Raw genomic sequence first — 12,856 nt, forward strand, 5'->3', positions numbered from 1 at the left:
AAAAAACGTCTAGGTGAGACCCCTCTCAAAAATAGACAGAGCCGATTTTTAACGATTTTATGAGGGTTTTTGACCGGTTGTTTTTGGAACGCTTAAGTGAATAATTCGTTGAAAAATACAACTTTTTAATTTTCTATACAAAGTACACAATACAATACATTTTTATCGTTAATTTACATACAAACAAAATTAATAGACAAACCGGTATCGTATTTACGGGTCACGCCCAAAAATAAACCGATATTGAAGGAACAACCCAGTATGGATTGTATAGTCTATGATAACAACCAAGAGTATAGTAATAGATGGGAAGTGATACCATTATTACCATTCGTTAAATTGATGCCAATCAATTGAAACGCCATCTAAATTTTGCATCCCAGGGGTCACATTACATTTTTAAATTAATTTGATTTTAATACAGCTAATTGACATCAGTAAATCAAATTCAAATCAATACCAACTATTTGACACAATATCATTGGAAATACTTTTAAAATAAGTATTTTTAACACCGCGCTAATTCATGTCAAGTTATCAACATCAGATATTTTCAGTGTATCGTGTTCAAAAATCACCAGGAATGGAAATTGCCCTTGTTTTTAATATAATTTTGCAATAGTGAACAAAATATTAGTTTCGGATGCAAATACCAGAGGGAACTAACTATACAATTTTGTTATCTGTGGTCGGCTGTTAAATGACCTGACGGTACAGATCCCAACACTACGACTGCACCCTAAAAACTTCTTGTAATTTTAAATTAATGATTTTATTGAATTAATTAATTTAGTAATTGGTCCCAATATTTTGGAGATTGGTGTAATGTTTCTGTTAGTCAGTGTCAATACAGTTTCTTATTAAAAAACGTATAAAATAAAATTACTTGTTGGTTTGGGTTTCTTGTGTTTGGTTCCATAGCAAGAATGTCTACCAACTACACAGACTCGGTGAATAAGTTTGGCAAAGATGCTTCGCGGGCTGCGTGTAAGAAGTGCGGTTACGTTGGGCATCTTACCTTTCAATGCAGAAACTTTATAAAGGTAAAAATATTTTTAATTTTTTTTATAATTTCAGACCATTTGTTATGTTTATAAGTCCACGCCCTCCGACGGCAGGCGTAACGATATGTAGGTACCTATATAAAATTGTATCATATTCTAAAGCACAAACCCACATCACAAAATTGTTAAGTTCAGCACTGCCCACTAGATATTATATTGACTATACAGTAGAACACTAGGTTAGTTATACTTTAGAATGATGATTTTTAACATATTATGTTGTTTTCTGTATAAATCTTTAATTTAAATCGATTTACGTACTTACTCAGGACACGGCCCTAATCTAGTGGGGGCTCACAGAAATTTGTTGTGGAACAACACTTGTACCATAACGGAAACCCAATTCCTTACCTCTCCAAGCCTTCAATTTAATCCAATTCAGACTTTTGCGGGATTTGAGGATTGACGACACACTTCTAACTTTACTGACGGGTTGGACAAGTGCAGTGCAACTTGCCTATTTATAAAATAATATTTTATTTTACAGTCTAATTACCATTTAATGGGAAGATTGTTTACAAAATAATTTTCTCTTTACAACAGGTAGACCCAAATAAAGAGATTGTGCTGGATGTCAGCAGTACGAGCAGTGGCACCGATGACGAAGAAGAGATCGCTACACCACTGCAGCGGCTCCAAAAAGCCGAACAGCGACAGAAGTTGCAGGAGAAGTTGCAAAAGGCCAAGAGGAAGAAGAATAGCAAAAGCAAAAAGAGGAAGATGTCTCGGTATGTGTCCTAGTTACAGAGCCCTTAAATAAGCTTTCAAGCAAATTGCTAGTGTTGTATATTTATAAGTAGTTCTCTCTATAATCACAGATCACCCAGCACCTCCTCAACTACTTGTTCCACTTCAACATCCAGTACATCTACATCATCAACGTCCAGCAGTGATTCAGACAAAGAAAGCCGTAAAAGGAAACACAAGAAGCAATCCAAGAGTTCTCATTCAAAGAGGGCCCCGGTCTAAGCAGCAAATGCTTCTCATTCGACTTTGTGTCCAGCCACTTTGGAAATCTACAACTGTGGGTCATTGTTCAATTTGAAATTTGCATTCAACTTGAGATTTTCTATAAGCTATGAGTCAGAAATGACATTTGTCACATCTAGGTTTATACTTATGAATTGAGTATTATTACTATACAAATGACATTAGTCATTCTTAACTCTTGATTAAAAAAATTGGGTATAGATATTATAAGTTTAATAATGGGTCCTGTGTATTCTAGTCATTTTTAAGTTAAAAAAAGTATTATTATATTTCTGTGATAAACATCCACTAATTTTTTTTAATGGTAACTAAACTGTAATATTTTTTTAATATATTGGTGTACTTCTTACGTTTTATTATAAATTAGCAGCCCATCAGTGGACATATGGTGTCATATTGTATTTCATTAATAATCTATTAAATAATTAACTAATCATAATCGCGTTGTGTGACTATATACAAGAGAAAGTTAATGACTTCTCATACATTGTATTTAAAATTTTTAATGATAAGGAAGTGTTTAATGTGCAATTGATAAAAGGAAACACATTTAAGTAGGTGTCTTTAATGTAATGGCTAAATATAAAATAATCTACATACAACAACTGATTTACCTATACTAGGAACTGAGATATAACTTTACATAACATAATATACATTATATAGGTATGATACATATATTACATATAAACTAAGTAACTATTGTAGTTTGGTATCTTAACCACCTCTCTGAGTGTTATATGTTCGTTGATGTGATTTGGCACTAGAACAAAAACAGTTTCAACAATTACAGTCTGCTCAAATTTTTTTGCACATAAGTAATACTAATTATATTTAATATTTATTGAGTTCCTACTAAACATACATGTATAAAGTCACGAGTTTGTCCTGGTTAAGGAGTAGTGCCTGTGAAAAGTGAAACTGTAATGGCCTGACTGTCGAGTGATCGATCGCAAGCGTGACTGCTGAGCATGAGGTTTTGAAGCCGACTACTGGATGAGGCAATCGTTATGGGTTTTTGTTTTTTGATGTATTTGTAGTTATACAGTCCGATTAAGGCGTAATACATAGCAAAAGGGTAATCTCTTATTGTAGAGTACTTAATTACAACATAACTGAAAAAAGTTGGCTTTGCATTGAATAATAAAGTTATGCGCCTCTGTCTACTCCTTCAGCAAACAATATGTAATATTTATTACGTGTGTAAAAGATTCGCGAGCATCACTTTTTGTCCGCATTTGCATTTATAATTCTCTAGATACTAAGAACACAATATAATAATATTCATAGTAGAACTGAATCTTTATTGCATAACTAACATGATGTATTATCACAAACTTTCGCATTTATAGGATACAAATATATAAATGTATGCATGCAGTTCGTGTGTCGCCACACAGTAACTAATGTTAGAAATAAGGAACTTGTAGATCTTTACTCTGAGTATTTAAAAATAAACTTATTCAATACCTGTTTGTGTTTTAATTAGGTTTAGTTTTAAGGTATCATTTATACTAGTTTAATGTGTTTGTTTGAACGCGTTAATCTCCAGTCTGAATAGTTTTTTTTTGTGTTGGATAGTCCATATTGTGTCTGTGATGAGCATTATGAACACTACGATATAATATAGGAACCGAGCAGCAGATGAAACCGCGCGGGAGTGTCTAGTAATAGTAAATCTACAATATCAATTAAAATTCATGAAAATATTTATTTAACAATTAGAGATAAGATACTTTGGGTTCCACAGTTTATGATACTATGTATAATTGTGGAGTACAATTTCTAAAAATGGCACATATTTACCCTTAGCATAACTATTCATATTTCTGGCAAATTTTTCTCAATCCAATCCTTGATGAGCCTGACTCCTCGTTTGTTCAACGAGTGTCCCAATCTCTCCATTATATGGAACTCTCCTTGCACACCATGTTCCTTGAGTAAATTAAATGTCTCCTTTGCCCATGATAAATCTACCAAATCATCATTATCACCATGAATTTGAAGTAAAGGTGGCACTGTAACAAAAGAGATATAAGTTAAATTTTAAGTTGTAAGTGTAATTGCATAATCATTGCTATATAGCAATGAGGTGATGTACCTTATCATTTCTATTATGTTAGACATAAGTCTAACATAGTAGAAATAGGCTTGGTTTGGGTACCCACTTCTTCACAGAGAACTGTGAAATAATAAAATTAGGCAATGTTGCTAGATTTTGTCTACTATAAAGTGAAGAGTAAGATCTGTATGCTTATTTACAACAAAAATGACGCTAGTACATAGGCTAGACAGCCCTGCACATGCAACAAGCATGGACGTTGTCATTTCTCATTTTGTCATTAACGTCATTGACAGATTGCTTAAATATTTCAAGGTTGAGTATGGTTTGGGGTTCATTATTGGGTAAGGTTCATAAAACCACTACCCATTAGAATTTAAGTAAACATTTTTCAAGTTCTTCTTGCCCTTAAATAATAAATATGTGGGTGCAAAATTTTGATGGTGGTCAAAATTTTAGCAATGATAAGTAACAAAGTATTATTTTTTAAATTTTATTTCCTACGCCAAAAATAATTCTACTTACATTTCGTTCCTTTCACCTGTTTGACTTCATCATACACAACTGAATTATCATTTAAAAATGAGCTAAATGCAAATGTTGCAGCTAAGTTACGATCCCATCTATAAGCAGTATGTAAAGCGAGTGCACCACCCATTGAAAAACCACCTAGAATATTAAATGAGTTTTTTATGACATTTTTTTCTTGTAAATAGAATAAAATAGAACCTTATAACTCAAAATTGTATTTTGTGCTTTTTACTATATACCCCCTTAGGAATTACATAACAATAAATAACATAGATATTGTGGTAAAAATCTTATTACATATGTACATAGGTAATACATTACAGTAGTCCACCTGATACTAATTTTGTATATAAACTTTATACTTAAATATTTTATTGAAAGTTTACTGCACTTTAAATATTTTCTGTACAATTATTCAAATCTTACCAATTATAATTCTGTTACTAGGAATTCCAGCATCATTTTCTTTTTTTATGAGATTTTTTACTTCTGCTTCTATTTGTGTTATAGATTCTAACTTTTCAGGCACATTAGGACTTATACAAGCTCGATCAAACCAAACTTTACTCATTTGTCCACCCACAGGGCTGTATGGCTGTAGTGGTGCAGTTGGATACAATACTTTGATTTGTGGAAATGAAAAATTCGCCACCATAAGTCTCACCCATTCTTTTATATCAGCACCAGACGATCCTGACAACATAACATAAATTTAAATAATAAATTACCTTATCATATATTTAACATTTGTACCTCAGAAACATACCTAATTACAGCTTTTATTATCATCATTTTAAAATTTAAATTCTAGTTTTAACTGTTGCTTTGCACAAATTACTATACTTTTTCTTGAATTACAAAACTAAATCAATATCTGTTGCATAGTTTTAAAGATCTAAGCATACATAAGGACAGATAGTAAGTAAGGAATTTCTTTTAAACTATTGAAGTGATGACTAGGTAGGTAGTGAAGAGTGAAGTGCTATTACCTGAACCATGGAAAAAGATAACTGTTCCTGTGTGTTTCTGCCCCGTAGATTGGGTTAAATGTAAGGCACCAAGTCTTGACATCTTAGTTTGTATTTGCTATTAATTTTATCAGACTGCTGTATGATTCTAAACAAAAATAAAATAAGGTATTTAGAGGTTAGTAAGTACCATGAGGAAGCATGTAAGCATACAATTCGGAATCAAATTCATTTATCTAAACAAACTTATTAATAAAAGTTTACTCTTTCTGTTGATATGAAGTGGTGTATCTTATAAAATAATATACAAGTACTTAATTAAGTACCTACTCCTTGCGCAATTGATTTGATTTTTCATTTATTTGTTACAGTTTCTCCTATAATAATACACTACTCCAACTTTTCCATTATAAAATTACAAGAAGGAAATGTTAAATTGATTTCTTGTTTGCATTGAATATGCATGTAAATAATTGGATCACTGAAAATCTCTTACAAATTGTAAAACTTACTTCAGGGAATAAGTAGCATAGGTTACTTTAAATGTAGATTCTTTCAGGATCGGTTCGAGACCTACTAAGTAAATGAAATCACGTGTATCAATATAACTGTACAATATTTAGACAGTAAACAAAGATAAAGGTATGTAACGTGTAAACAGTTGTAGGTACCTATATTTAATCATGAGAATAATGTTTCAGGAACTACTTATAAGTATAACAATCTTCAATGATAATAAAATTAAAGACATTATTGTTTGAACTTGAGTTGTGTCTTCAGTTGTCAGTGTCATCGACTTGTTTTGCGCAGAGAATATAAAACGTCTTGGTGGTTTTTGGAGGACATCGTCAAGTTTTTACTAAAACAACTTTACCTACTATAATTATTGCGGATTAAGTGGATGGTTTTAACAAGTGTTGTTGTGTAAATACATACATTTCACTACCGCGAATATATTTTATTTTATCATTAGTCTCCGATATCGAACTGTATAAAAAATATTGTAAATTACAAAACGCTTTATAAGAAGCTTTAAATTTCGCGGGCTACGGCTACCCTGGGCCTTTTATAATACTGGGTTACAGTTAAGTTGACTGAGTAAGAGATAAGCTTTTGTCCTCTTAGTAAGATATTTTGAAAAATTCTAACAAATAATAATAGTGTGATAAAATATTCACTATTATTTAACACGTTCAATGCCGCCAACACGCCAAGCGTGTTCTTGCGAATTTCTATAAAGAACTACGCCTCGAACACGCCAGGCGTGTCCTAAATGTTGTAGTGATATTTCGAAATAAAAAAAATTTTGAAATTCTCAATACATAAGTAGGCATTCTCAGGGCGACATCGCTATGAACTTCAAAAAAATAATGGTGGCAGTGAACGTGCCTTTCTATGGGATTACATGCTATGGTACCTATCCGAAGGGTTCTCGGAAAATCCTTAAAATAAACTAAGTAATGCCTACGCAATACTCTGTCAAAAAAAAATATGTGTAGAGAAATAAAAGTTATAGAGTTGAAATAAAATCTTTATTGGAAAAAAATATACTAAGTGATACAGAGGTGTTGTCTTACAGAAATTCCATCGTTCTGGCTAATTATCCCAATAAGTGGATAGGAAGACCTGTACCGTGGCCAGGTAGGAGTCTCAAGCAGCCATCAGACCACCACAGATGAGGCCCAGTAGGGCTGATGCCTAATCCGGAGCTGCGGACTACACGGCGGGTAGGGCAGAAGTAGGAACGGGGTGGTTTTTAGTCAGTAAGAGTCTGACACTCACTCTAGCCTCGCCCAAAATGGGTGAAGGCATTTAATGAATTTCACCCCTTCAAAAATAGACTAGTCTGTTGTAGTAGTCACTGGTTCAGTCGAGCTAAATCCTTTAAGAGATGACGGTTTCCATCATTCCTTACCGATTTGACTAGGGTAGCTCATATCCCAAACTACTACAGACTCCTGGCTGGCCATGCTATAGGTCCACCTACGTGTGTGAAATAAAAAGTAAATGTTACATTTATTTTTCCAGGTTAAAATATAAGGGTGAACAATCTTAATGTTTGGAGGACTTTTTTTGCTTCTTCTTTTTCTTTTTTTCCATTTTCTCAAGTTTTCTGGAAATAGAGAGGTAACAGTTAATGAAATTGTTAGTCTAGACTTGAATTAATCTCAAAACACGTATGAAGGTTAAAAAATAAGGCCCATATTAAAAACTTAAGTAATACCTGTCTTGGTACCAATACTGAGTTGCCCACCGTATTAATAAACATGATTCTTTATGCTCTCAAGTTATGGAATAGGTTTATGTTATTAGCTGAGTAACGGACTGAACAAATGAAACTCAACTCATAAATAGACGATAGGATAGGTGCGCGTACTCACTCAATATGCGTTAGTGTAGACTGTGTGTGACTTGAGAGACGTCAAATTGTCAAATTATCGTGGCGCGAACATGGAGTTTCAAATTCAAAGCATTTTAAGCGATATTAATACAACGAAATAGATAATTACGATGATATATTTTGTCCGATGCCTCATTTTTGTTTCTCCACTACAGTCTTTTTTTATAATTTTTAGAAAGTACTTCTTTTCTGTTGGATTACTATGAGATTTCTAGATTTCATTTTATTTTAAATTAAACATTTTTACAATTTCGAAATAATATGAAGTACATAGGTACCAGGTAAGTAATGTGTGTAAACGCACAGATGTTTGTTTGCCGTGATGACGCCTCTTTTTAGGAAATAAGAAGTGATTTTGTAATTGATTATTTATTTTTTTTATTTATTTCGGTCAGTGTGACGTAATCGATCACGAGTTGGACGATGGCCCTCAAGTACAGCGAATTACGATACAAATAAAGTATCCAAGTTCAGTTGAACTTGGTTACTGAGACAAACATCGTATTTATTTGTCTATTAATTAGCAATGACCTTGAGATGCTCATGATGCCACATTGGCGTACGTATCAAATGAGTGCGATCCTGAGAACGGTGTTTAGTCTGTTTATTAATACGGGCCTAACGTTAATACTCAAACGCCACTTAATTTTAAGATGCTTTTAAGAATAGTTCTGTCTCTACCAATTCTTTATACAAGACAGAGATTGCAAGATATTTAAGTACAACTTAGAATTTAGTAGCATTTCAGTATTCGGGTGTAAGATGGTTAAGTGCTGAGCAGGACTTCAACCCACCATTCCCAATGTCTTGTATCAATTCTAAATAACTAATCTATACTAATATAATGTAAAGCTAAAGAGTTTGTTTGTTTGAATATGCTAGTCTCCGGAACTACCTAGTCCAAATTGAATGATTATTTTTGTGTTGGATAGCCCATTTATCGAGGAAGTTTCTGTCTAATTAGAAACAACTAAAAACGTCTAGGTAGAAAATATTGTTTTGAGATAAATGCTTTTATGGCTACTTACTTCAGCAATTTTTTTTTCTGCTTTCTAGTCAGTTGACTAATAAGATCCTGTTCAGTGAGGCTGTTGGTATCATTATCTTCCATCCTTGTAGCAGACAGAGGTAAAGCTCCAGGTTTCATAACCAATCCAGTATCTCTCATCTGCTGCATAAGTGTAGGAACATCCGGTTTTTCTTCTTGCTCCTCAGGAGCTGATGTAGAAGCTTGCAGAGCACGAGCCTCACCCATTGATAAGGAGTACATAGAACATTCTTTATCTGGAGAAAGCATTATAAAATATTTTTTTTTATAAATTTATAATGCTTGAACATATAATGTTCAAGCATTATAAATTTAATATAGACAGTAAATTATAAATTTAATATAGATAAGTCCAATAATGTAATATAGACAAGTAACTGATAATATTGCTATAAATAATTTTACTTATTACCTGTGTTGATGTGTCCCCATTTGTGGCACTTTATACACCTGACATTACGCACCAGTATACCAAAGGGCTGGTCCCGTATTTCGTTGTCGCCTTTGCAATAGCTCTCCCTGGGTGCATTGTACTTTCGTTGCCACTCGAATTTGTATTCTGGTTCATTATCTTCACGTTCCCTTTCCTTCTTTACGCCCGGGGGTGGTTCATACATAAAATTCAAGCTCAATTTATCCTTACTATCTTTGCTTAGCAATGCTCTAGAATAAAATAAAAGATAAGTGATTTTTACTCCAAGGTTACAACTTTGTCGCTTAGAGACTGTATCATCCCTCGGAATCACTTAAAGATTAAGTGGATTAAAGGATTTAAACCTTAAATATATAATAAAATTAAAAATTATGATTGGCCGCACTATTTTAACTAACTACTAATGTAGTCCTATCAATGCATGTCCTAAGATGAGAATTCTGGACACATTCCTACCAAACAAACTGTACATTTTCAATAGTTGCATCGTCAATACAGTTCAGTGACTCGACTTATTTCATCAAGAATGTAAACTTTCTCCATCGGGATGTGGTGGTAATGTAGTCTGAGGATTGTTTACAGGGTAAGCCGTACCTAGGTGTTACCTATCCAGGGAAATTGGTGGAAAGATTATGGTTGGATAGTTGCGTGCCATATTTATTTTTTTCTTTCAATACACAACTTACTTGTTCTCATGAAGTTCTTGTTCCTTCTCATACTGAATACGCAACTCTTCTTGTTTTTTCTTATAGGCTTCGGTTTTTTGTTCAGCCATCCATACCTGTACATAGTCAATAAATAATTAAATACTACTAATAACGAAAACCCGGCTGATATTATGTTATAGTAAATAAACAAAACGAAACAAGTAGCTAATTATTAATTTAATTCAAATATGGATTATTCACTTACCCTTTTCAAATTATCTCTTGATGCAGGGTGAAAAAATTTCTTACACATATAATTGTTAAAACCCTTCCCCATGTTTTATGATTTTATTCTATTATTTCACAAATCCCTTCAGTTAATCGTTAGTTCGTCAGTCCCAAAAGATTTTCCCAGTTTTTCTCTTTGTCACTGGCCAATCACGGACTAAAGAAACGACTAGTTATTGATCCAACGTAAGAATGTTGCCAGTCGTTAGCCAGCTTACCAGGCAGCGAATAATTAAACAGCATGTTGTCTCTTTTTCCTTACGACACTTCGAATTGGTTAAAAAGAGATAAAATGTTTTTTTCATATTTTTGGTTTAATGTATATTGGTTTGAAATATTACGCATGCTAAATCAATAATTTAAAGCCCTTTACCATACGCCCTAATTTGGTTGAACCCGACCGCGACCGACTGATAGCCGCTCGACCACGACCAAATTGCTATGTGTATAGAGCGGTTGGCTCGACAATGCCCGACATAATTATTATTAATATGAATACTAGACAATGGTTTGGACATGTAGAAAGGATGGATGAAAACGATTTACGAAAGAAGCCAAATATGAGTGGGACCGCTGCGGCTCTAAAAAAGGGCCGACTTTCATTTCGGAGTAGAAAGAATTTTTTTCATAATAATTTGGTAATAGTAGAGTAACATAAAAACGACTTAGGTGGATCTACTGATTTAATTAAACGGTTATTTATAGAAGGAAGACAACCGAATGTTAATTACAACAATCATTCATCGACGAACGGAACATCGTTTCCCGCCATTTTTTTAAATCATGACAGCTTATCTACCATTGCATGGCAGTTTATCTTCCATTTCAGCTAACAAATATAAAAAAAGGTGAAATTATGATGGTAGTTTAATATATTTATACGAATCAAACGACCCTTATCAAGCTGAAATCCATCGAGTCGTTCAGGCTAGAGAGTGAACAATATTCGATTTTGGCACCAGAAGCCACCATTTTGTTTTTTTATTATTTTGATATATCCACAATAAATACGAATCTAACGAAACCTCTCAAGCAAAAATCCATCAAGTTGAGCGTGCCAAACAATTATACATACATACATACATACTCTCGAAAAACATAACCCTCCTTCTGGCGCAGTCGGTTAAAAAGTCAACCAAATCCAAAGACGGCTTACATTTAAATGTTTGTTAAGTGTTATAAATACTCGTAGGTAATTACTTGATTGACCTTTTGTTCAACAGTCGAAATGGTGAGAATTATGCAGACCTGTGATGCTGTGACTCCTCTGGTGTTGTGGGTGTCCATGGGCGGCGCTGATCGCTTACAATCAGGTGACTCGTTTGCTCGTTTGCCTCCTATTCCATATAAAAAGACCTAACGCCGGTTGATTTTTATCTACGTGTGAGAGACATAAGTCCCTTGTTAACCCGGCGTCATGGGGGTGGAAAAGTGTTACACGGACGTTGGGGTGGGTCTCACCGACCCTTTCATAATGTCGAAATTATTTCAATAAATTTATAAATAACAAAGACTATTTTTATGCGTGTTTATATTTTTGGGTATTTTTGTGATTAAATAAAACACAAATATTATGTTATATTATGTTTTAATTATATATAATAAAATTTTAAAAAACGAACTAAAATTATCAACAAACATTTTCTCTTCTACTTAAATGTTCTGATTCTGACTTTTTGTCGAAAAGGCCTCTTATTCCACTTTGTTCCGACTTTGCCATGATAAAAGTCCGAAGAATTATCACGGTTTACGTTTGAAGAACTAAACAATTCGGATGTAAATTGCTCTTCTCGCGAACGATTTTTATGCAATCGAATAGACAGTGGAATATCATCATTATCAGACTCTGAGATATCCTGTTCTGTGTCAATTGAAATACTACGCTCACTCTAGTGATCTTCTTCGTCACACACATCCTGGTCTGACAACTCAGTACCAGAGTCAGACTCTTGTAAAATTGCCAGAATACGCTGTCGTTCAGCCTCTTCACGGTCCATTTTTTACTAAGTACCTACAAAAAATACAAATAAAATACATAGAAATATATAACCAGCTACAATTGTAAATAACAATAAAAAATCAAAGATATAAATGATAAAAACACAGATAATAAGTTAAACAATATGTATACATAATGGCGCGAAATTGTTACACCGACTGCGGGGATGGGTCTCACGTACCTTTTTTAACTTTGTGCATCTGTATCTCCCACTGCGACCGTGACACGACTAACGTGTAGCTTTTGAAGCGTAGGACAACTCAACAGCTCCAGCTATTGAGAAGAGCAGCAACGTCGCACGCATAGTAACCGAACTACAAGCAAAATAAAATGTGGTGGGTCGCACAGACCCAACCCCCATGACGCCGGGTTAATGTAATGCCAATTCCGTTTATTGAAATTTTACGCGGAAAAATAATTGTAGT

The 12,856-nt window shown here is 33.7% G+C and overlaps 3 protein-coding genes across 6 annotated transcripts; 1 reads left to right on the forward strand and 2 right to left on the reverse strand.

The window, feature by feature from the left end:
* The first annotated feature begins 404 nt into the window (after positions 1-404).
* Positions 405-3,525, forward strand: LOC118264599 (protein SREK1IP1). Its single transcript, XM_035577163.2, has 3 exons — positions 405-1,043; positions 1,608-1,792; positions 1,883-3,525. The coding sequence occupies exons 1-3, from the start codon at positions 927-929 to the stop codon at positions 2,031-2,033; spliced, it is 453 nt and encodes a 150-aa protein (XP_035433056.1). The 5' UTR covers positions 405-926; the 3' UTR covers positions 2,034-3,525.
* On the reverse strand, positions 2,600-6,430 carry LOC118264579 (lysophospholipase-like protein 1). 4 transcript variants are annotated; one of them, XM_035577138.2, is made up of 7 exons: positions 6,287-6,397; positions 6,128-6,191; positions 5,637-5,763; positions 5,074-5,340; positions 4,642-4,785; positions 3,861-4,072; positions 2,600-2,817 (listed from the first exon to the last, which is right to left on the reverse strand). In XM_035577138.2, exons 3-6 carry the CDS (start codon positions 5,716-5,718, stop codon positions 3,876-3,878), a joined length of 690 nt encoding a protein of 229 aa, XP_035433031.1. In that variant the 5' UTR covers positions 5,719-5,763; positions 6,128-6,191; positions 6,287-6,397; the 3' UTR covers positions 2,600-2,817; positions 3,861-3,875. The 4 variants fall into 4 exon arrangements, with proteins under 4 accessions (XP_035433031.1, XP_035433037.1, XP_035433044.1 ...); XM_035577144.2 differs by having other exon boundaries at positions 6,128-6,188; positions 6,287-6,369; XM_035577151.2 differs by lacking the exon at positions 6,128-6,191 and having other exon boundaries at positions 6,287-6,430.
* Positions 6,431-7,133: 703 nt separating this feature from the next.
* LOC118264570 (corepressor interacting with RBPJ 1) lies at positions 7,134-10,627 on the reverse strand. The gene is made up of 5 exons (XM_035577125.2): positions 10,410-10,627; positions 10,184-10,278; positions 9,477-9,727; positions 9,045-9,300; positions 7,134-7,728 (listed from the first exon to the last, which is right to left on the reverse strand). Exons 1-5 carry the CDS (start codon positions 10,479-10,481, stop codon positions 7,668-7,670), a joined length of 735 nt encoding a protein of 244 aa, XP_035433018.1. The 5' UTR covers positions 10,482-10,627; the 3' UTR covers positions 7,134-7,667.
* Positions 10,628-12,856: the final 2,229 nt, after the last annotated feature.

Source organism: Spodoptera frugiperda, chromosome 25 (assembly GCF_023101765.2).
Source record: "Spodoptera frugiperda isolate SF20-4 chromosome 25, AGI-APGP_CSIRO_Sfru_2.0, whole genome shotgun sequence".
NCBI classification, from domain to species: Eukaryota; Metazoa; Arthropoda; class Insecta; order Lepidoptera; family Noctuidae; genus Spodoptera; species Spodoptera frugiperda.